At 37.1% G+C, this 24486-nt stretch overlaps 1 protein-coding gene across 3 annotated transcripts in view; it reads left to right on the top strand.

The window, feature by feature from the left end:
• Positions 1-24486, top strand: part of LOC308194891 (uncharacterized protein) — a 709819-nt gene that overhangs the window by 194551 nt on the left and 490782 nt on the right. For 2 of the 3 annotated variants that reach the window (XM_080591443.1, XM_080591444.1), the window contains exons 4-6: positions 126-209; positions 18939-19058; positions 23967-24042. In XM_080591443.1, coding sequence (XP_080447569.1) covers positions 126-209; positions 18939-19058; positions 23967-23997 — 235 coding nt within the window. In that variant the 3' untranslated portion in view covers positions 23998-24042. Of the gene's footprint in view, positions 1-125; positions 210-8611; positions 8823-18938; positions 19059-23966; positions 24043-24486 lie in introns of all 3 variants that reach the window. The other variant, XM_080591441.1, reaches the window with a different exon arrangement.

Below are 24486 nucleotides of genomic sequence, written 5' to 3'. Positions count from 1 at the left end.
GAGACTGCCTTCTTTTACCAAAAGGTGCCTGTTTTATTACTTGTAAAGATAAAGACTAATTAAATACTACACAGCCTTTCAGTAATTCAAAAGCTCCACTAATGAGGTGTACCCTCCTGTTGCAGGTGTTACCCACAAACAGGTCTGAAGAATGAACAGAGCCCTTTGGAAGAGCAGCATCTTGGCAGCATGCGGGGCAGGAGGTTTAGGTAGGAAACCTGGCCACTGGTAAAACAGCGAGATTGGGGGGATGAGGATATCCCCCCATGATGAAGTCTAAGGGCACAAGGGAGCATAATTGCGAACTTCCATTTTTCCACCTTTTTGTGGTTGGTATTTCTGAGCACTTCCAAGTGGCTGCAATACCACTGTTTTTTTTTTTTTTTAATTTCTTTTTGTTATTATTATTATTATTTTTTTACTTAATTTTACATTTTGGAGTCATAAGTATGATCAAGGTAATTCAAGCTCAGTGCTGGGTTTCTCTAAATGAAAGTGAAGGAGGGGTTAATACCTCATCCTAGGAGTTTGGAATGACATTTGAGCATGAAAAGCAAGATTCATTTAAATGTGAACCTTTTCAAATTATATTTTCTGTGAACTTGTGCCAACTCGATTAGAGAAACAGCTTTTGTACTGATCTGGTTAGTAAACTGCCTGTTTGTTTTAAATCTAATACAAATGCATAAATTTAGTGACATGCAGCTATTGGATATATTCATTTTCTTCAAGTATTGGTGATTCTGTCATTCTGTCTGCTCTGGGAAATAATTTTAAGGAAGAAATAACAACCTCTACATAAGAACTCTTTGAAAGGGTTGCACACAAAAACCCTTATACACAATGTATACACATTGTATATGTAACGGAATTCATTTTTTTTCCTGTTTTGTTTGTTTGTTTGTTTGTTTGTTTGTTTGGGTTTGGTTTAGGTTTATTTTTTTAATATATTGAGACTACTAAAGAATAGTACTGCTGGGGCCTAAAAGGGACTAAATGTGGAGTTATGTGAAGTATCCTGTTAACGAGAATCATAGTCACCACAAACATTCTGATATTTATTTCCATATATGAAAGATCATTAATTCTGGGACTTGCTGATATCCCATCAATAAGGTGGACAGTCCCTATGATGTTCATCACCACCAGTATGGGTTATGTTCAGAGGGAGACTGGTAGCAGAGCAGCTTCTGACATCCGAATGTGATAAGGGGTCACCTAGTAGTGCCATGCCCGGTGACACATCTATGTGTTCACCACAGAAAGAAGGGACCTTGCTGCATAGTCTTGTCTGGAAATAAAAAGGCTCAGGCTGTCATTCACATGGAAAAAAAAGGACTTTATAAAAAAGAAATCACAGGAACTTCTGTCTTGCCTTTAAAGCCTTTCTAAAGGAAGCAAAGGAATATTTTTTATAAACTACAGGCAGACCATGAATTTGAAAAACTTTGTTGCTTCTCAGTATCAAATACATCAATAACATCTAATTAAATCGAGTTTAGTTATCTTATGCCCTTCCAGAGTATAAAGAATATTTATTAGCAATATTTGAGCTTCTGAATACCCTGGGTCCTGAAAATCTTTTGTTTCCCTCTCTAGAGCTGGCAGGAATCAGTGGGAATCTTCTTCAAGAAAATTGTATACTCTTATATCATACATATGAGTTCCGTGAATGTTGAAATGTTTTAACTTAAAAACCACTTAACTATTGCATCCGTATATCTGTGATATGAGATGACGATGGTCTTTGAGTAATTGTTGCATAGATGCAACCATACCGTTGCATGGATTGTACCAGCAAATGGGTGTAGAAATGGCTTTTCTGGAACTTTGTCAGCTAAATGCAAATATGGCAGAAAATCTTTTATCCAAAGAGCTAGGTTGATATTTATGTGAAGTGCTTAACTCCAATTTCCTTGTTCAGTATTTCTTTGCCAGAAATAAAGTGGATTCTATCAACAAGATGAAATATAAATCTTGAATGATTGAGACCTTTGGGAACCGGCTGGAATAATGGATTGAATGTCATCTCTATATGCAAAGTTGACAGAATCTGTCAGTCTTTAGGAAAGCTTTGATATGTGCGTGTTTATATACCCGTGTGTCTAAGGTGACTGTACGGTGAGATTCCTTAGTTTAAATGACAGCATACTTGGATCATTAATCTGGTCCCTCATTCTTATGGTGTCTACCAGATTTCAAGGCGACTGAGGGAACAGTCATGTATTCCTTTTGTAAAGAGCTGAAATGGTTTAAATATCTTAAGAGCCAGTGCTCCCTTGGTGGATGTGTTTACTTCCAGCAAATTGTCATCTGGGTGCATCTTCATGCACTGCAGTGCTTGGGCATCGGCATTTTGGCTTACACTTTATTGACCTAATTTGACTGCAGCGCTGCAGATGAGATGCTTCTGACTTCCCATTTTGCCAGCTGAGTTTTGTGGGTTACAATTTCCAGCCTGGGGGTGGTGATGACCAGCTGTGAGTAACAGCACCATCAGCCACTCTTGTATGCCTGGAAACAACCGTCTGTGTCCTGAGTAAACACAGGAATCAGAGATACCAGGGAAAATGGAAAACTTCAGAGATCTTTAAGGAGAAAGGATTTTTCAGAAAAGTCTTCTTTCCACTGGGATGATCTCAGCTGAGAATCACCCCCGCTCCCCAGATGAATGCATCCTGAAACAGAGAAGTGTGAATCACGGTGTTCATCTCAACACAAATCTTCATCCCCTCTGCCTAGCGGCAGTGCTGCAAGGCTGCGATCTGCCCCAGGAGTGAGCATTATCAGCATGTAGCCTCACCAAGGTGCACAGGTACCTCTACAAGTGCATTCCTGTTGGAAGGTGAGCACCCTGAAGAGCACATGGCACAACCCATCATAGAGCTTCTCCCGATACCACAAAACCACTGGTTTCACTCTGGTTCTGAGTGTAAATGAAGCAGAGAAGGAAGAGGACAAGTTCCCCACTCTATTCTGACAGGGGACACTCCCACCTGTTAAAAACACTTTGTGTCTGGCCTCCTTGCATACTAAAACTCCTTCCCCTCCATCTTTATTCCCAACTGTGCCAGCTGACCTGAGCCAACAAGCTTTCCTTATCCCTGATTTTCTGATGACTATTCACTATTTGAACTCAGTTAGTCATTCGTTGTGTTATATTAAAATGACAGATAGGTCTAGGCAGACAAAAAGCAGGTAGATGTTTGTTGCTGCTCTCATAGTTAGCATTCAGGGACGGGCTATTGCAAGCTTCACTGGAGCCATTGCAAGGGCTTTTCTGAGAACTAGTGAGGTGGCTCCCTCCTTCAAAGGTGAACATCTGTAGAGGAAAATTCTTATTCCCCAAGTAAAATTAAATGTCTTAAAGAATGCAAGTAATTAGATTTTACATTATTAACCTTATCTTTTTCTCCAGTTTTATTTTACTGTAAAATCTTTCTGTAATTGGACACCTCAATATATTGTGGTCTATCATTCTTAAGTGAATTACTTAATTCATTGCAGCTTTTAACATTGAATTTCTTGCACAAAGGAGGTGTCAAATATATTGTCTTTTCTGTGTTAGGTTATTTAGCTCTATGAATAAGTTGAAAGGTATAATGATCATCCTTGGTACCATAGAATAGATGAGAAGTTCTGGGAGGAAGAAAACAGAAAAGTTTGGTGTTGGTTTGTTTTTGCTTTTGTTTTTGTTTTTTGTTTGTTTGTTTGTTTGTTTGTTTTGCATTGATATCAGTTCATAATATATTGGTTCCTTTAATGAAAATCCTCACATGCACCAGTGCCATTAAACTTTAGGCTTGTATATATATATATATATATGTGTGTGTGTGTGTGTGTATGTGTGTGTGTACTACATACATGTTTATATACATACATTATATATATACACATTATATAATGTATATGTATTTATAATTCCAGAGCACTTAAGCTGATTATTATAACGGAGTTTACTACCTGAACATTCACCCAGGAAGCTTGCATATTTTCTAGGAAAATCCTAAAACACTCCTGTGTCTCAGTTCAACAACTTTTACTATTGGTCATCTACTGGATAGTTTCCGACAGCTGGTAGACAGCAAACCCAGACAGAACTCCATAAACATTTATAATTTATTTCAGTACAAAGTTAAGATTTTTTTTTTTAGTTTAAATTGTAGGTAAGATTGATTTGAACCAACCTGACGGAATGTGCCACAAAGCGAATTATAGACATTTATCTCTTCAGCTTCAAAGCTCATGTGTGAAGAGTGAGCAGGTGGAAAAGAATTGCTCTTCTGGAATTAGTCCATTTCAATAAAGTGGCTGGATCTAAATAGTCCTGCAGGAACGTGCCAAGATCTCAGTCTCCCGGAAGGATGAGCTAGGTCGTGTTCTCTTTTTAGCCCTTACCTCAGGTATGGCATCGGAACATGCTACACATCCCTCATCTCAGACCTGCCTCCAAAAATTTAAGACATATACTGGAACAGAAAGCAAACTGAAATGTTGTGGTATACAGTTTCCAAAATGGGTTGATAATTATTTTTACATGTAAATTTTCATTTTGAATGTACATTTTAAAATTTAATTAGGAATACTAAAGAACGTTTCACTTGGGTTTAGTGGTCTAAGTTTCCTGTACTCAGGAGTAAGTATTGTACCTCACTGCTTGTTTTTTTTTTTTTTTTTTGCTTTTTATTTAGTCTAGAAAATACATTAGTGGTTGCTTTCTAACCACCTATTTTTAATGCTCAGTCTTTGATTTGCTAAAGAAAATGGCTGCATTCTCCCCGAATTTACAGAACCCTGCAGCCTTTTTAGGCTGCATGGAAACAATGAGATCTACTAGGAAAAGGAGGGTTTTGTACATCTTTTTAACCATCTTAAGAAAATATTGGAAGAAAATCAGTTTGTAAATTAGAGCAAATGTTTGAAATGCGTCATAACTTGGATTTCACTAGTACTCAGTTACGCATCTAAAAATCTAAAATCAGTTAGATCTAAAAATCTAAAGCTAGGGTTTAAAACAGTAATTTACAGGAATAAGTTAACAATACAAAACATCTTACCTGAAGGATATCACATGTCTAAAAATGCTCTTAGATAAATCAGAGAAATGACTGCTCTCTAACCTAGCCTGTTGGTATTCTCAAAGCAGGTAATCCTTATGTAATTCTTTTCTTGAGACAGGCAGCATCACCAACCACTTTTTTATGAATTTTATGACATGCTAATTTCCCATCTGTCCCAAGTAATACATGCTCTGCACTTTAGTTCATTCACCATATCTTAATAGCAGAACTGCAAGAACAAAATGTCTGTTCAGTCCTTCTGAAGGTTAGGTACAGATAAAAATGTTCATGTTTGCATGGAAGGGAGCACTGCCTCTCAAATGTGTCTTTAACATCAGTTATTGATGCCTTCACATTGACAGTGATCAACAACAACAAAAAAAAACCCACAAACTTTCTTGGTATGGAAATCCAGGCCCAGACGCTTACAGGATTTGTAATGCTTATCTATAGCAACTTCAGCAGGTGCAAACAGATGGCTGACATTTCTGTTAGACCATAAAATGTAGAATACTACTGTCCTGCTATGCCTAACTGGTATCAATTAAGTATGAGGCAGGATATCAGGCTATGAATCACAAGTCCTTTGTTTCCTGTAAATTGCATAGTTTTTTTTTTTTTTTTTTTTTCCCAACGCTTCTTTTGATGGAAGCCCTAGGGATAACAAGAAAAGCAGCAAAAGAGGGAGTTAAGTTCATACTTGAAGTAGTTTGAACTTATGGTGGAAAGTTAGCATAGCTGTTAGTGCCTCTGAGAATAAAGCTAGTTTTGGAGGTTACTGCTGTACCCCATCTGGGGTCATGTTCCTTCCCATACGTCCTCCAGAACTGCTTTGTAAAATATGCTGGTTCAATTGCGTATGCTGTGCTCGTAGAGCTAAAGCAGAACCAAAACAAATAAAGATAACCTCTCCTGAAATTATTTTTCTAAGCTTGATCATTTCACTAATGTTCTAAGAATAGTTGTATGAGAACAAGTAGTGGATGCAGAAATCTGCCACAAAAGTAGCTCCAAGGGACATTTAAGAGCTTTTTAGCTAGCTTTGGGGACTCAGTCTCTACCATTTAGTCAGAATGAAATTGCTGTAAGCAGAGGCAACTGAGTGGAAAAAGGACAGAGGGCAGAAAAAACTTGATGTAAAATGCTAAATTAAAGCGAGGAAAAGATTATTAAGAATGTAAAAAGGAAAAAAAAAAGTCTTCCTAGTTCTGCTTTGTATAGTGAAATGAAAAAGGAAGCTGTAAATACGATAATAGAAATTTCATTTCACATCATGCTCCTGTTTAATGTCTTCTGTTTTCTCTGAGTCAATCACAGTCCTTTGCTAATTACTGCCGCAAAGCTGAATAAATGGCAAAGGGAAATAAGCAACGTTTGTGTATAGGGCGAGTGTAGTGACATTATCTCAAAAGAATAAGTTGATGTGACAGTGTTTTAAATTTGAGCTGGCAACTGCTAGTGAGCTTGCGCTGCCTGTTTTTAACCTTTTCTTTGTGAGAATGCTCTGAATAAAGATTAACTTTCTTTACTTAACAGTTATTTTTTCAGTGCCTTCAATTTGGAGCTGTCATCATTAATGTTTTGGGAAGTTGCCGTGCTTCCCAGTGCTTTCTGTAGGTTCCTGTTTGCCAGCTGATTCACTTTTCCAACACTTCACTGAAGTGCTGGGCCGGTGGAGGCCTCTTCTTGTGTAACCCAAACGAGAAGGGTTTCCTAGTCTAGAAGATTCAGAGTAAAATGAAATTTCACAGATGCTCACATTCAAAGAACTGCACAGTATTCATATTCCTTTCAGATACCTCGAGCCTCTTGCTCAGAATGACTCCTTAGTTAACCAACTTCCCAAATATAAGTCATGGAAGAACATATTGAATCCAGACAAAGTGATCAAATCCAGAAAAGTTGTTCAGATGTTCAGTATAAATATAGATGTTCAGATCTATATCTGCAAAACTTCTTGAAGAGCAAAGAAATTCCAGGTCTCAGAATTTCTTGATCTCTCCCTTACTTTTTTTTTTTTTTTTTTTTTTTCCTGGAGTGATTTCAGTGCCTGAAGCCACAGGATTTATGGGGCTTTTCTAGTGTATGTATGGTGTAAAAAATACAGGTGCAGTAGCTGAATGAATTTTTGCATCCTAAAGAATCATATCAGCCCAGTAAGTTGTAGCAGTTCAGAGCTCTTTAGTCATCTCAGTATGCCTGTAGTAATCCTGCTTTAGCTTCAATGCATAGTTTGTCGTTCACTGAAGTAGGATCTGCCATCCACCCACTTATTCAGCTACCTAAGTATTATCATTTTCAGATTAATGATTAAATCTCTTTTTTTTTTTTCTCCCTGACTGCCATGACTGTTCAACTGAGGAATGTTTTAAAATTTTCTATTCAGGAGAGAAAATACTAAAAATAAGGAAAAAAGCAGATATATTCAGATGGATTTTTTTTTTTTTGAGCCAAATGGAAAAATCAGTTATTCACACAACCAAGAAATGTTTGCTTTCCTATGACTTCCTTGCAAAGCAGACTACTTCAAATCAATGTTCACAGAAAAAAAAGTCATGTTGTATGTTGTCTGTGAATTGATGTCAGTTAAAACCAAGGAATCTTTACACACACCCGATTATAAACACCGCATATGGTTTCAGTAATATAGCTTCTATACTGTTAGAAAAAAAAAAAATCCAACCTTTCCCTGTCATCTTTTTTTAGGAGAAGTAGGCTGTTGAAGTTACATTTTTCAAAGCTTAAATCTTAAATCCTGTGTTGGAAGCACACAATGAAAACATAAAATGAATTGCAAGAAACACATATAGAGGCTGATAGTCTGCCTCTCATGAATACTTTTAAATATGCATTTCCATTTACTTCCCCCATAGTTGGAAAGAGCAATAAAAGGAAACAATGAATTTCTTGTTACTAGGTGGGCAGCTTGTGCAGTGGAATTGGGAAGCAATTTACGTGATGGAAGTGGCAAGATGCACACCTGAGATGAGATGGAGACACTGGGGAGCTCTGAAAGAAAGTTGTATACATGTGAAGTGAGGATGAAAGAGGGAAAAGGGAAATAGAGAATCAAGATTATAAATACCTGAGTGTAAGGTAAAAGGAAGTAAAGGCTCAAATTCATTGCTGTTTGCTCTGTTAGCAATGAAGGACTCAAGATGTAGTATGATCATACTGAGTTTTCTTTTCTAAAACCAAAAGAAGGTATCAATGTAAATTTATTTCTGGCAGAGAAAATATGCTGGTAAAATAGAGGTTCTTTTCCATCAGTCATTTTGAGTGCCAGCTTTCAAACAGTTAGGAATCTTAGTAGGACAGGATGTCTTATTTGTGAGTTCTTCTAGGAAAGAGCCATATTCTAAAGAGAAAATGCTTCTTTGTTTTCACCCAGGGTAGTTAACTTTTGACTCTTCGGAAGGGGATCGTGGGGTTTTCATGGAAAGTATCCTGGGTTGTCCCCAAAGATGCACCTTATGTTCTGTTTGTCTGCCTCCTGGGTCTTCTTGCTGTTGTTGATGTACAATTTCACCTTGTCTTTTTGCTGTGTTAAGGTTGCTGGCATTGTTATACCACCTTCTGTGGACATTTGCTGCATCTTTTACTGGCAACCGAGTGGATGGAGATCATAATTCTGACATCAATTGGCCAAGAATCTGTGCATCATCGGAAAGGGTAGAGGATGTATTTCTAGAAAATCCTTCTGTGAAAGTGATTTTGAAGGCTCTGTCATGGCTGCTGGGTTTAAACATCGGAATTAAAAAGGTACCTGGGACACCTGAACATTTTGTAAGGTGGGAAAGCCATCATTAATAAAAGAGTAGCCAGAGCAGCTAAGAGCATGCCTGGTGGGTGCAGCAGAACGAAGGACGTTGTGTGGGGGTCCTTGCATCATGGTGACAGAGCACGTGTTGTCCAGCTGCTCTAGCTGGACCGAGATGGTGACAGAATCAGAAACCTCCTAGAGCAAGCCTTTGCCACAAATGAGCGCTTAATAAGGTACTGCCTGTGAGGTGTGTTAAATTTCTGACGAAAAGAGCAACGAGGTGGGTATTTATACCCTAATTTCAGAAGAGGAAATGGAGATATTTGGGAACAATTGCTAAGTTAAATACTCTGATTCTCACAAAAGGGCTTCTAATTTGTCAGGACTTCCCACAAAGTAGGGAGGAATAAAATCACAAAATTAAAGAATGCCACAGGCTTTCAGAATGAGAGAAAGGAAGTAAGCTGAAAGTAGAATTGGATGGGCTGTAGCTAATACACCGCTATTCTGTCATGAGAGGTCGAAATGGATCTCATGGACCCCACGGTTCTTTGGGAAAGAGGTTAGATCAGCCATGTGCTGGACACTTACCCAAGTGCTACTTCTGATTTAGGTTACCAGATGACTGAGGCCTGAAGTCTCAAAAATAAAGTTGCAGAGACCCCCCACATAAATCTACTGAAATAATGCATTTCTAACATCAATTCAAATGCTGTCAATACCGAAAGAAAAGTGAGATCTACTTGGGAGATTGAGAAGAAAACTCTGAGGTGTCAGCAAATGCACTAGGGAGAAAGAAGAGAGCTAAAAAGCAGGAAAAAGCTCAGTCTAGATATTGGAGATGATTGAATATAGAAGGAAAGCAGGACCAAAGGTTAAATCAGAAGGAGTTTAGCAAGCCAAAACTTAACTAGCCACGAATAAGAACACCGGATCATCTGGGTAGAGGAGGAATTATACCACAGCAACAGAGACTGAAAGATGTTTGATGTCACCGACAGCAAAAAAAAGAGGCTGAGATCCTGACATGCAGAAAGTGAGAGCTAGACAGATGAAAGAATGCTGTGAAGCACATCTGAAGATAAAGAAATGCTAAAAGGTATTTGTTGGAAATGTAAAAGAGAATAATCTCCACTAAAACTGAACCATCTTCACTGAAATTAACAGGGTGAGGCATAGAAAAGCAGCTAGTTCAAGTAATGTAATAGTAACATTTCATAAGAGGCTAAAAAAGTTGTTTCTGGCTCTGTTGAAACTGGCAATGGATGCTTGATTTTTGTGTACAGTCCACAAAAACTTATTTGACTTACTTAGCTGAATAGTATAGACCTAGAATTTTTCCTTCTCTAGGAGATATTACTACATTGCAGTGTATAAATTATGTAAGAAATACTATAGGATTACCTATAACTTGAGAATATATATAACAAAATAGGTAAACATCAGGAAGAACTCACGGTAGTGTAAAATAATTTTAGTAAAGCTAATGAGAAAGAAAATGAGCAGAATAATGTTAGGTATGGGAAATGAGAACTGAACCAGAATCATCACAGGTATATGTCAGACAGCTAGGCCAATCATAACCAACTCATAGTTGTACTTGCAAGCTTAGGTAGGGTAAAACAACTTTGATTAGAAGTAACTACATTTACTGTGACTTTATAGATTTTAAATTGATAATACATACTAATATGCTAAAATGTCTGCTTATTTATACCACCAGTATGCTGCCATTGCTGTGCGTCTCATTCACCGTGCTATCTTCAGCTAAATCTCATCCCATGTTTTAACACATTATTTGCTACCTATTGCTTTGTCAGACACTGTAATCGTACCTTCTGTTTACTGTTAATGCAGAAAAAAATGGTTTCTTACCTATTTCTGTAGAAAGCCATCAGGTAAATATGCTACAGCCTATTTCTACAAAACTTTTTTTTTCTTTTTTTTTTTTCCTTTCTCTCTTTTCATGTATGTATGCAATGATTGATTTCCTCTAAATCTACTATAATGCTTTACATCCACACATAGACTTACAGGCTGTATTTACCATGATCTCTAAGTCTTTTTCTGAAAATAGGCAATACTTCTGTGATTCTTCAATGACTTGGCAGATTTGCTTAACATCCTCACTACCAGGGGGCCTGCAATTCTGTGCACCAGTTCTCTCGGAATTATTGGCTGAAGATTTCCCCATACCTTTCCCCTAGTGCATTCAGCTACTGATATTATTCATGGTAGTGTTCATTTCTCGAACTTTGTTCCCAGTGTTTCTTGTGCTCTTATCCCTAGTTCAGATGTCCACACTGAAAATTGTGGCAACGTATTCACTAACTTCAAGAGTATACAAACCTTTCTGTAAAGATAATAACGCCAAGAGGTCCAGTTTTATACATTACCCTTCTTTGTGACTTAGTCTTTCACAGCATCAGCCTACAACAAATTCTGCAGCATCACTTTGTGTTTTTTCTATACGGTGCCCATTGCTCAATGCCCTCACTTTGTTGTTACTCTACTTCCAATATGTTCCTGTTAACTCTGTTACCTCCAGCCTCGTGTATTTCAACATTAGTTCTGCTTCTTCATTTTACACCCCAGATACCTGGAATTTCTGTACAAACACCACTTGCTTGTTTGCATTAGGTTTTGCTTTTTTTTTCTCCGTGTTTCATTAAGAATATGTTTTCCAGCTTTCAGTGATGACACACACCATTTTCTGTGGCAAAGGATATAATAGGAATCTGGAGAGACACAGAGCTTTCTTATTCAGTTTTGGTTAATCTTTTATGACTGTCATCAATAGCTGGCAGTTCACCTAGCCCACTGTTATGTTGCAAGTTGAATTCACATGATTTCTGCTGATAAAATGAAGTATTCAGAGAAGCTGATTTGACTTACTGTATGATTCCTGCCAATACATTTTTAAAGATTTTTTTTTCTTCTACAAATTATCCAGTGGTTTCTGTTAGGCTCATTTTTCAAATTATAGACTGCATTTTGATTCAATCTGTGTCAAAATATGTTTATTCAATATAAAATGAGACTTTGCACTTTGGTAGTATCTTCTGCTTGGGCAAGTCAACTTTCTTTATAAATATTAATTAAGCTTACCAACACTTACTCTGATAGCAAAATGCAATTATTTCAGTTAGCACACAGGATAAAGCAGACACACAGGGAAGAGCTGCATCTAAAACTCAGTCCTCTGATTGAGCTGTGAGAAATTATTTGCTCTCTGGTTTAACTTGGCATAGCTAGGTTAATATTCCTCCAGCCAATGTCAGTGCTAGGGCTGGGGTTATCTGCTGAGGTGAATTTCATGTTAAAGGATTTAAGAGTAAATTATTCTTGTAAGGTTTGTTAAGTTTTCTCTTCAGATCAGATGTATTCACTGTCCGTACTGGGGACAGGACAAAAACCTGGAGGTTTCTGAGGGCTCTGGATGCTACAGATATGATCTATAAGTATATTAAGGAAGAATGACCAGCAGTAACTCTTTCTCTTAAGCTCATTCTTTGCTTTCCAATTACAAATATAATCCAAAATCCAATCTAAAACCAAACAAACAGGATGTTAGAGGAAACAATAAAATTTGGATAACCAGCACATGAAATGTTGTATAGAACATCAAATGGGTGAACTGTCTGTTGCACATAACAGTTTCCTCATCCTTGTCCACATACAAGGTTCTGCTCCTATAATCTAGTAGATAAACAAGCAAGCAGATCTTCTATTATCTATAACCTGAAGCAACTCAAGCTGAGTTTCTCCTAATTATCTCAAGACAAAAATTAAGTGGCCTTTTTGTTTCTAACTCTCACAATCATTTAAGGCATTCTTCTTCTAACACTTCTTATTTTACTAGTCAACAGACAAAATAACTGTAAAGAAGAGAGATTCATTTTAGGGTCAGTGTTGTTGCAATTCAAATAGAGTATGCACACTCCAGCATGGCACTTAGATAGCTAATAAACCTATTTCCAGGTATGTTTATGGGAATGAGTTACTCATCCCCTAACTTTTAAATTATGTGATATTTTTTCAGCAATGTATACAACTACATCAAAATGCTTTTTGAAAAAAGTTCTTGCAAAAAAAATCCATTCAGGCTATTACATGTTTTGATAATACTACTCGCCTTTCAGTGATTTGGCAATAAAGAAAAAAGCCTCTCTTCTGATAAATCATTTTGTTGTTGTTGTTGGTTTGTTCCTTTTGATGAATTTCAGATTTTTCAATTCTAGAAATAATGCATCCTTGACATTCAGAGAAATCCAACAAAAACTTACTTTGCTATGCTTTTTTGACATCCAGATTTCTGTTCTCTGGCAATGATGAAAAGCTTTTACTTGTTAACTATCCAACTGAAAGTGTGTAAAAGCCAAAGTAATAGATTGCAGACCTTCAGTTTTTGTTTGTTTATTTGTTTGTTTTTGTTTCCTTTTAATTGATTTTTTGGCAGATGAAAATGGTGAAGTTGATATATTCAAAATGTACCTGTGTATCCTACACCAGGTAAAACAGATTCATATACTTTGATGATTATGCTGAAAAGAATGGTGGGGGGAGAAGGTCAGTCACATCTTTTTTTAAAAGAAATGGATAGAAGGGATTTTGGTCTTAGTGAAAGAGTGGAAAATTTAGATGAAAGTACCTAGTGAGCTTCATTACCTTTAGAATTATGCAGATGGTGAGTGGGTTTATTTCAGAGTGAAGTTTTGGACTTAGATGCTGAAAGGTCTCATACATTCATATATCCTGTTTTTGGCACTTAAAAAGTGGTGTGGCTTTTTTTGCCTTTTTTTTTTTTTTTTTTAAGTATATGGCCTTTATGGAACAAATATAAAATTCCTACTCATCATCACCAAATACTGTCACCAGACTTTCACTTTTTTTTTCTACTATCTATAAATTGTGAGCTATTTCACTAGTTTATTTGTGTGTTGCAATGCTTTCTTGTTGTCAGGTAGTGGCTTTCCACCATTTGTTGTCTTAATGTCCTTCAATCAAAAGTTTTGGAGTGAGGTGCTGCTCAGTGTGAGTAGAAGCATCACAAGATGGTTCATACTGTGCATAGGACATCAGAATATTGTGAAAAATCATGAGTAGCTCCACTGTTATGTAAAAAATAGCATAGAAATGTTTTGCATCTATGAATTCTTGTTCTTACTAAGAAGAAAAAAAAAACGAAGAAAAAACAAAAGAAGAAAATAAGAAAAAAAGTTCTACCTACTTACAAATTTTTGGTTTCCTCTCAGGCTTTTGTTTTCCTCTGTTCTAGTCCACTTGCTTGGGAAATAACTTCATAAAGGAGTTGTGCACAAGAATAATCACTAATAAGTAATGCAATGAGACATTAAATGTGGAATATACACACGTATTTTCTACCCATGTTTAAGTTTCCTGTGTCTGTAGAGAGTCACCTACGTCTGACCAAGGAGGTTTATTTGTCTTGCACCTTGTCTCGCGTACTCTACTGACTTCATTTGTCATCAGTGCATAGTTAGTGGGCTATCTCCTCTGTTGTTAATCAACTGAGGAAGAAGGCTACATACCAAGAATTAGTTTCCTCTTCAGAATCGTTATTTAGATGAAGACAGATTTATCATCAACAGCTTTTTGGTAAGACTGAAATGGTAAATTAGAAGTGTATGCTTCATAACTGTGCCTTCAATATCTCTTCAGAACCTTTTTTATTAATCTAGCTCAGCAGTGTATTTCTTTTAACACCTATTTATCTGTTTTCCAACTGGCATTAGTGACCACAGTACTTCCATTTTATGGGTATTGATAAGTGGATACATAACAAATTTGTCCTTTTAGTGTGCATATCTTGAGTGGCTCATCAGGAAGTCCACAGCATCAATAATATGATCACATCCCCATAAAGCACAGTATTGCTTCCTTCAGTGTTCCATAATTTGGATGCATTTGGATATTGATATATTTGTTCATCTTGAAGTATGAAAATAACAAACACTGTAAAATCTTAAGCTGATAGTCTGTGAACCTGAAAATAAAAAGGGAGGCTTTGTTTTACATATGGTATATTTCTGTTGTTTGGATGGCTTTCCAGATAACCATCTGTAACAGAGAAAGGATGGCAAGAAAAGTGATTTCTCATACTTGGTTGCCAAGATTCATGAATATCTGCTTAGTGTGGCATGTTGCCTAATCAGAGGCTGGTTGGACTTTCTGTCACAGGTTTCAAACAGTAATGTATTTAGAGCCTGCCTTTGGGCAAGCCCTTTGGCATTAATCTAGCAAATTTCTGTACCTAGGTTTAAACTTTGTATAGAACTGAATCTGCTAAAAAGAAACAAGTGAAAAAAAAAGGCATGTAAGAAAGAAGAAGGACTAATAAGACAATGTAGGAGAACACAAAGCCAATTCTGACTGCCAACAAAAGCATACTGCCTCAGGTCAGTTGAAATCTAGGGAGTTTATTTGGGCCAGAATATAAACGTGTAAAAGGTAATAACAAACAGTAGGACCAAGAGAGACCTAAACCAATCCCCTGATCTAAGGACATGTTACTCAGTTAACTTAGGAAGTCAATAAGGTACTCCAGAGGCTTGATCCAAGCCCTACTGAAATCAGTGCAAAGGTTCCCTGGTATCTTCATCAGACTTCAAGTTCCCAAGTATCTTCTGCACAAAAAGAATCCATCTACACATTTGTATCTGATGCACAAGAACATGTATCACAACAGCAGGTGTAAAATCAAAGGGATCTAGCAAAGATCTAATCTGGCAAAAGAAGTTATAGTAACCAAAGTACGGTGGAAATAGGCAAATGAGCTTTTTATCTCAAAACAAAATTTTCTGTTAAGCCTAATTGAGCATCCTGATATATTTGTATTTGTATGTGATTCTGCTTGCATAATGCTTTCTTCATTCTTTTTTACTTCAATTGTTGCCCATTTTAATGAATCTCTTCTACAGTTGTCTATAGATGGAGGTCTCCTTGATCTTATTAAGAAAATTAATAGAGTAAAATTGGTATGGCCTTTGTGTGAGAGAGATTGTATATAATTACTATTTCTGTAGTTATTTTTGCAGTATATAATAGTATGTAATTTCTGTTATGTAATAGCAAATAAAAATAGTGCAGTATTAGCACTATTTTGATATGATGGTAGGAAAACCATGCTGTGCATCCTTTCAATTCAGGTGATTATCTTGTTTTGCTAACTGGAGAGCATTTCCATAGAAAATACAAAATGAGGGCTGAGTGGGAAAAAAGATGTAAAAAATCATATACCGAAAATATAAAATCTGCATTTTGAAGATGTAAAACCCAAAATGCAGAACATAACTGTAGTCTGACAGACTTTCTGTAATGTTTGCTATGTCTTATTTTCTCTGAATTTATCCCAGACAGCTTTTGGAACTCATGCTGAAACTCACATATTTTCATTTAAGAAGGGGGCTGGTTCCTTGTGACTGTGCTGCAGCAATTCCTATATTGCTTTTCCAGCAATTTCACCCCTGACTTGTGCAAGAATCAGAATTAGTATTATACAGTGGATTATCAAAGAGGTAAAGTGGCAGTGAGCCATCCCAACTTTCCGGGATGGCTGTAGTATTTCCGAGAGTCCCAAGCTTTCTATCATGCTCAGAATCTCACAAGAATAACCAAACCAAATCTAATCAAACCAAACCAAACCAAACAAGAAAAACACAATAAAAATAAATCAACCAACAGTATGAGGTCAATTTTTCTTTAATGGCTTTGATGCACTATTTTTGACAAGTTTTGTCACCTTTTCACACCTTTTGTCACCTTTTGACATCACTGAAGCAATTAAAAATTGTTCTCTGTCAATATTTGATCATTTACTGCTTTTGATCAGTCCTCAAGTGTGGATGATTGTCTCTGACCTTCAACATCCCTTCTCTTCATCTCAATTCTAGTGCTTAAGAACATCCCTGTACTTAGCCTGTCCTAACACTTAAAAATATACTTCACTTGTTGTAAACAATGATGAAAAAACACTAAAGCAATCCTTTTGTTCACTGTGGTGACATTTCCTCTAATTAAATTTTCATCTCTGAAGGTATTTGGGCCTCTCTAGTCCATCTGGGATATGTTTGCCCTCAGCATTGCCTCAGGCCAAATGTATTTTTGTTGATACGCTGAACAGCATGCTGCCCTCAGTGGCTGTGGGTATTCCCCACTGGTGGTTTATTTAGAAGATTATTTCACCAGTTTCAAAGTACTTTTTCTAAAGTCATGTTTTTTTCCTTCTTTTGAAAGAGAGAGAGAGAGGGAGAGAGCTAGGTGTCCCCCCAATGCCCTCTCTTCTATGAATCAATGTGATTTTATGTTCTTTTCAAGGAGGTTTTTGAACAGGCGATTTGTAGACCCACGATGGGATAGAGGGTACTGTGCTTCCACACGGGTCAAGAGCCACTTGAAGGACTTTGTTTTCATAATATTTTTCTGTGCTTTGAGCACCAACCCTAATTATACTGATTGGGGGAAACTGATTTGGGAAGGGATTCCTGACTTGTGGTGCAAAGACAAGTAAAATATTATGTGTAGTGAAAGGCTTTGCAGGCCTCGTTTTATTTCCTTAGGGCAGTATGTGCCTGGCAGTAAAAACCTGTTGGCATCTCTTTTCACATTTCCTGTACCACCTCTCAGCACGTGTCTCGGCACCGAGCTGCAGAAGGTCATTTTTGCACATGTGCACAAAGTATTACAGTGAAAGATATAGTTTATTGACTTTTTTTTTTTAAAAAAAAAGAAAGTCATGGATCACTGCAAAGCGTAATGGAAGTGTTTTCTCATTTACTTTTGGATAATAGAGGCCAATGGGAGGACGGTCTCCATATTGGCTATGCATCATAGAAGCTTTTCTAATTCTTTGGAGATAACAGAGTCTCATCCCAAAGAAAAGACTGCATGAGTTCTGTTAGTATAATTGTTGATTTGACCATCCTACAGCTCTGATATAATTTTGGAATATCATATTTCAGTAAAAGCTCATGTTACATTTTCAAGGGAATCTGATTATTCAGTAATTAACAATATGAAATAATTTTATCATACTGAGAGACCTGGGCAAAGGTAGCAGCCTTCATTACCAGAAACTATCACTTTGCAAATTACTTCTCAAAGTTCTTAAAAACCTACACATTCTCTCTCTCTCTCTCTTTTTTTTTTTTTTTTCTTCTCTCCTCAACTTTTCTGCTCACAGAAATGCACGGGAAGCTTACTACAAGAAAAGAAAGGACATGGAGAAAAATAGGAACAAACCATCTGTGGATTAGTGGCATTTTTGTGGTTTAAACTCACTAATTCTGATTATGCAATTAAGTTTAGAAAGCAGTATTACAGCTTTTCATAGTTGTATAGTTTGACATTTCCTTGCTTTGTAAATCAAAACTGGGCAATTATAAAGGGTCGCTCTCTTTACTAGGTTACAACAATGTTGTAATGTAATCAGGGCAATAATAGCGTCATTTAAGAGACCATGAAGAGTTTGGCTGCCCTTATTGCTTGGATTGTATGTGTTTTACTGTTGCACACCCCAGCAAAGTGAAAAAGGACAGAAGTGAAAAGGACAGAAGCTTTTCTTCAGCAAATGTGGAAATGTACACAGGGCAAATCTAGCATTAGACAGACAGAGAAGAGTTGGAAGAGCAATATAAAACCAAATTGCATTATGAGTTTATTTGAACCTCAAATAATAGCAGTAGCTGTATCTCATGAGTAAAAACTATCTGTTGGTACTATTGGACTTAATGTTTTACCTGGGGAGTCCAACCTACCTTTTGTGTATCAAGGTGCCAGTCCATGCTGACAGCAGAAGACCTCCAGTTGCCTAACCAGAGTCCAAGCTCATCTCTCTTTGCTTACAAGATGAGCAAATTTACATGTATAAAAAGTCATATAAAAGTTATTAATGTTTCTAGCAGTAATTTCTTAGGCTGTGTAATCTCATCTTGAGGCAAAATATTTGTTCAGATAAAAAATATTAGCAAAGCAGAAGAGAATTGCATAAAAAGTGAAGAAGTATTTTATGACTCTTAAAAAATTTCCTTTCAGGCAGTTTCTCTACCTCTTACAAAGGGCTGTGTACTAATAAGGATGCTGATTTGATTTTTCAGGAAAGCCACGATGAAATCCAAGCACCTAAGGAACCTATACAAAAGGATACCTCATCCTTCTGGAAACCCGTCAAAAGCTAATAAGACAAGGACCTTTCTTACTGTCTCGACACAGTCCAGGTAGGACCGCACCTGGCACTAGATGCAGACAACAGCTGTTTCACCAGCATCCATAATCTGTACTGGTGGCTTCCTGGCTGTACCTGTGTGCCCTGAATGCAAAAAGCATCTGTTTCACATTTATTCATTTACTCAGATGGCATTATCTACATTACTTGCTACCTTTGGACACAAGACTCTCATTTATAATTCATAGTACACAGATGCTTACAGAGAGTAGAAGCTTTGGCTACATTACCTGTCACTCTTAGTATATTTTGTATTCATGGTGGGTAAATATACAAGTATAAAGCTGCCATATTGTGTGTGACTATCTATAATGCATTAGCAAACAGTTGTTTGATCATTTATACTGTCATTCTTTGTGGTTGAAATGATGTTAGAATGAAAAATGAAACAAACTATGGGTTCACCCTTTACGTTTTTCTTCTCTTCTCTCTCTATCTCTTTTTGTGCGTTGTTGGTCCTTTTAATTTTTTTATTTTTATTTTTTATTTTTTGAAAATGAAGGTGATTTTGTATCCTATTGTTTCTCTTGCTCTTCTCTTTGTATGATTATCATTCAGTACTCAGTCAGCTATTCAATAAGTTCACCAGTGCAGCTGGCTTCAGGAGAAGATGCTTCCTATTCTTTGCTTTCATAGGCTCATAAATCCAGCCTGCTGAGAATATTAAAAGGAGAAAAATACTCAGGCAGGAATAAAGCATATCAAAAAAAGAAAGTGAACGTAACTGGGGAAACATTTACTCAAGATTACATATTAAGCAATTTGCTCTTTAGTACTAAAGGAATATATAGAGAGAATATATTAACTGTACTTACTAGAGCCCACTGCATCCATCAAATGCTGTTAAAACTGGCCATTTTTGAACAAGAAGAACATTTTGTATACCTTGTATTGTTTTTAAGAACTATTTTTAGTGCAGTAAATATTAAAGTATGTCATTGTCCTTTGCATGAGCTCTCACTCATTTTTTTTAGGAGGACAACTTTGCCAGAGATGCTTGACTTAAGAACCCATTAAAATGAAAATGTACTCAGGAGCCTTGCAGGAATAGCGCTTGAAGACATGGGCTCCAAGCATGCTTGGCAGCCTGGAAAGCATACAGAGCTCTCCTAACAGGAATGCCATCACATTAAAGAATTAGCATAGCCCTAGGCAACAGTCTTTTTTTTTTCTTTTTTTTTTTTTGTGGTAGACGTGAATGACATTTTGTATCTGAGGCACATTTTTAATATTCCTTATTCGCATGTAAGTTTTTTATGACTACATTAAAAAGCAAAAGGTTGGTTTGTTCCTGTTGACATTTGTTCTTATTCCTCTCTCTCACTGGGCACTACAACTCAAATAAAGCTCTGATGTTCATCTCTCCTTCCACAACTTTCTCACTCCCTCCTAATATTTCTGCTGCCTCCTCCTCAGGCTCTTCTTTTCTGCTCGGCAGAACCTGTTCTGTCATTTTGTCTAACCTCTACCAGATGCCACAAATTCAGGAAAACTGCCACAAAAATCCCTCCAAAGTCTCTTACCTTCTTGGCAGTGCCTCCAATTTCACTCTCTAAAAGTACAAATAAAAGATATTAATGAAGCTATGCTCCAGAAAGAATCGGAACGGCAGTGTCTGAAAACCCCAAATGAACCTCTCTTCACTGACCCCAGTCTATGAGAATTGAAGTCAGGGAAAATTGGAGAAATAATCACTCAGCAGCCTCATCAATCAAACTAGCAGCTTAGACTGCTAATTATTGCCTGGTGGGGATACCTGAGAATTGAGAATTACAAATATTTGGCTCTTCTGACCACTCACCAAGGAAACTCAGGTTATTGATTCCCCTACATGAAAATAATCCACCTAACTCTCAGTTTCATGCTCTTGGGAAATCTTCTTGCATAAACTTCTCTGACAAAGAACATATAACCCAAAAATATAGCTGCTGACAGCTAAGCTTCATAATATCCTAATGGACTCCATTTTGTCCAATTGCTCCATGTATTTGCAACACAGGAAAAAAAAAAGAAAAAAAAAGTACCTGTCTTTTCTCCATTTTAGTTGAAAACTGTGTAGCAGTAGCTTAGGTCTTTGCTAGGCTGCACGGAGCGTGAGAATGAGCAGTGGGGAGGCCATTCAGGAAGCTGCCATTGTTTCTGGTTTCCTACATACATGTGGTAGAGTTTGAAACTGCTCCATCCTTTGGGCTGGAGCAAATTGTTCTTCCAGTCTTTCTTAATCACAGTCAGTGGCAGTGGATTGTGACTAAATGAACCGATGGTGTCTATGTGGGACACGAGCATAGTCGTGACCTGGTTTGGGTGGCTTGATTCTTGCTGAAATGAGGAACAAGTAGTGCCTAAACTTTCCAGTGCCTGGGGACAGTTACTATAAGTGTTTTGCAGAGGTATGCTACAAGAACGAGGGATCCTGTTGCCACGCAAGAGCTTCCTACAATTTGTCCCTACCATACTCCAGATATAGATTCCAGTTTTAGAGCGTGTGAACAACTGAGAACAGAGAGTGAGGAAATTAGGTCAGAGAGACACTAAACCATTTTGTGTGAGGTCTCCAAAGTTTGGTTTTCAGGTTAATATTCCTGTTTTTTTCCCTTGGTAATTATTGTATAGTGGTCAAAGTGTCTGTCTTTCAGTTTACAATTCAAGATTTATTTAATTGCCATGTTATCCCTCAGTATGTATTCCCAATTTTTTACTTAACTATGTCCACATTTTCACCAATCACATCCTAGATATCCGAAATGTTACTGACCGACTTTGGAAAGTTTCTGTCAATGTTATTAGCATTAGCTTTTTTTTTGAAGTACATGGGAAATCTTCGCTGCTACTCCCTAGAAGTACCTGTGCAGGAGGTATCTTTCTCCCTGATAGCAATGGATGCCTGCTGAACACTTGGAATCCAGTAGCATAACTTCCATGGCACAAAGCCTGAGACTCCTCATACATCACTGCAGTCTTCAGTTCAAACCTACAAACACTCTGTGAAGTCACTTACAACAGATTTTCACACTTTCATAAAAAATGCACTGCACAATTTTGATTTTTAAATTTATTTTATTTTTAAGAAAGCCCTCATTGCCTCACCATTCTAAGGCCACTTTGGTACAAGGATTTGTTATCTCAGCTGACAACTGCGCTGAAGGCTATAATAAGAATCTCCTTCTCTCGCTCTAACAAGCAAATTCCCTGTTTTCCGAGAATCCTCTCTAGGAAGGCAGTGCTGAATGTGTATCAGACTTGAAAAGAAAGCCTATCTACACTGCCATTTTTGCTTTTTATTTTTCTAATTTGTGACTCAGCTCACGTCTGGTGCGAAGAAGCAATTCTGCGATGAAAACGCTGCAGCTGGTTTCCTCCAGTGCTCCCCCTATTCATAGCGAGGGAGGCAGTGGTGGGCTTACGCAAGATTGGTTTAAATGGGAAATCAATACTGGTTCCTCAGTTCCTACAAAAGAGCTGAACTGGGCTGGATTGGCTCCAAGGAGCAAAAAGGAGTTGAGTGGAAAAAACTGGCTGCCAGTGGGATAGGTACTCTGCTGCATACGAGGCTATTTGGGTCTCTGCCACTGAACCCATCACAAGAAGTCTGAGATAACCTGGCTTACCTCCTACCATCTGTTTTTGAATGGACGATAAATACTGGAAAAATAAAAGTTGGAGGCTCTTTTTCCCTAGGCATATATTAGCTTATAAATACATAAATGTTTCTGTTCAGCATCAGTAGGAATTTGTACCTCATACCATACTACCCAGTTACAGAAGAGATTGGAAACTTGTTCTGCAGATGACAAGTGGAATCATTGGGGTGATTCCTTGTTCTACAGCTAAAGAGAAATATGTGATCTAATTAGCAATTCCATCAGACATTGCTCAGTGATTGGAACTCAGTTTCACAGGGTCTCACTTGACAAGACTTTCTATTTAATCTCTTGTATTTAAATTTTCTGTGGAATGAATCTCAGGAAAATTCACATTTCTGAAATCTGTGCCTGTTTGCCATTTTATTTACATAAAGTTAAAAGGAAACAAACAAACAAACAAACAAACACGGATGTGAGAGTACTGTAATAATTATTGCATTTGCTACATGCTCTGTCCATTACCTCTAACCTCTACTGATTGGTTAGCTTCAAATTCTAGTGGTACTGTCCAGAATGTAATGACATATGTTACGATCTGCCTTTAGACTTTTTGTCATGATTTAGCAACACACCAAAAATAGAAGAATTTTTTTTTTACTGAAAATTCGTCCTGCACTGAATTCTGATATGTTTACCTGCTATTCCCCAAACAGTCACAGAGCTTGAGAGACAAAGGGTAAATCTTATGGGGGGAAACAGACAAGATACAAAAAATCTGTTTTTATTTTATGTAACTGGAAGGCACCCCTTGGAAGCAGGAGGAGGAAAGACAAATTCTAAAACCAGGAAGGTAGCTGAGGAGAAAGGGTATTTCATATTAGGATGACTGACATTTAAAATACTCGGTTAAAACACCAGTATCTCTACTGTTCAGACAAAGGGAATGTAGCTTTCTTCTAAGGTCTAGAGCTAAAGCTTCAATGGACAGCCAAATACTGCCTGTAATACTGCAAACTGCCTTGTTTCTTTTTCAAAATCCCACTGCTCTACTAGAGTCAAGATGGTTATTCATGCTATCCATTCTTATATGGTTTATACAATTTTACTTGCTCTCTCAGCTCAGAGATCTTAAGGTTTTGTCTGGTGTGATAAAGATACGCTTACAGTACCAACAAAACTATCAGCAGTGAAATCTTAAGCCAAATGGCTGTATGCTTCGTTTATACAATTTGTCGTCATGTTTACTCATGTGATCAAGGGGAATAACAATTATATTTTGTGTATTGTCAGCAATATGATTATTAATGTTTTTACAGTATTTCCTGTGTGGGAATGCATACAGCCTGAACTATGGAAGGAACGGAGAAATTTGTCGATACTCAGAAAAAAAAGGTAAGGTTTTATGTCTTAGAAAGTCACATTTTGCCATCTCATATGCACAGGGAAAAGAGAAGAAAACAGCAATATATCAGATCTGAATTTCTTTATCAGTCATCATACCTGAGAATTATTTGATAATACTGCTCCAAGCACTCAGCATCCTCACATTCATGTTAACCCTTTCTCAGCACCATTTTTAGTATACTAGTCCCTTCTTTTTCCTTCCTAGGAAGTTAAGCCAAAAGAGTGATGCGACCTCTTGTTTTTCATTATCAAGCAACTTATTTAAGACATATTTCTGGCTTTTTTTCCAACTTATTTTTAAAATTAGTTGATCAGGAAAGGGGGCACCATATGAAAAGAGCATTAGCATTTTCTAAGCTATGACATTCTGCACTGTATAACTTGAAAGGTTGACAGGGCCACTGCACTGCTGAGAAGATTTTTTTTTTTTTT

The sequence above is a fragment of the Anser brachyrhynchus genome, assembly GCF_964034855.1.
Source record: "Anser brachyrhynchus genome assembly, chromosome: 4".
Lineage (NCBI taxonomy): Eukaryota > Metazoa > Chordata > Aves > Anseriformes > Anatidae > Anser > Anser brachyrhynchus.
This window is presented reverse-complemented; position numbering and strand designations above follow the sequence as displayed.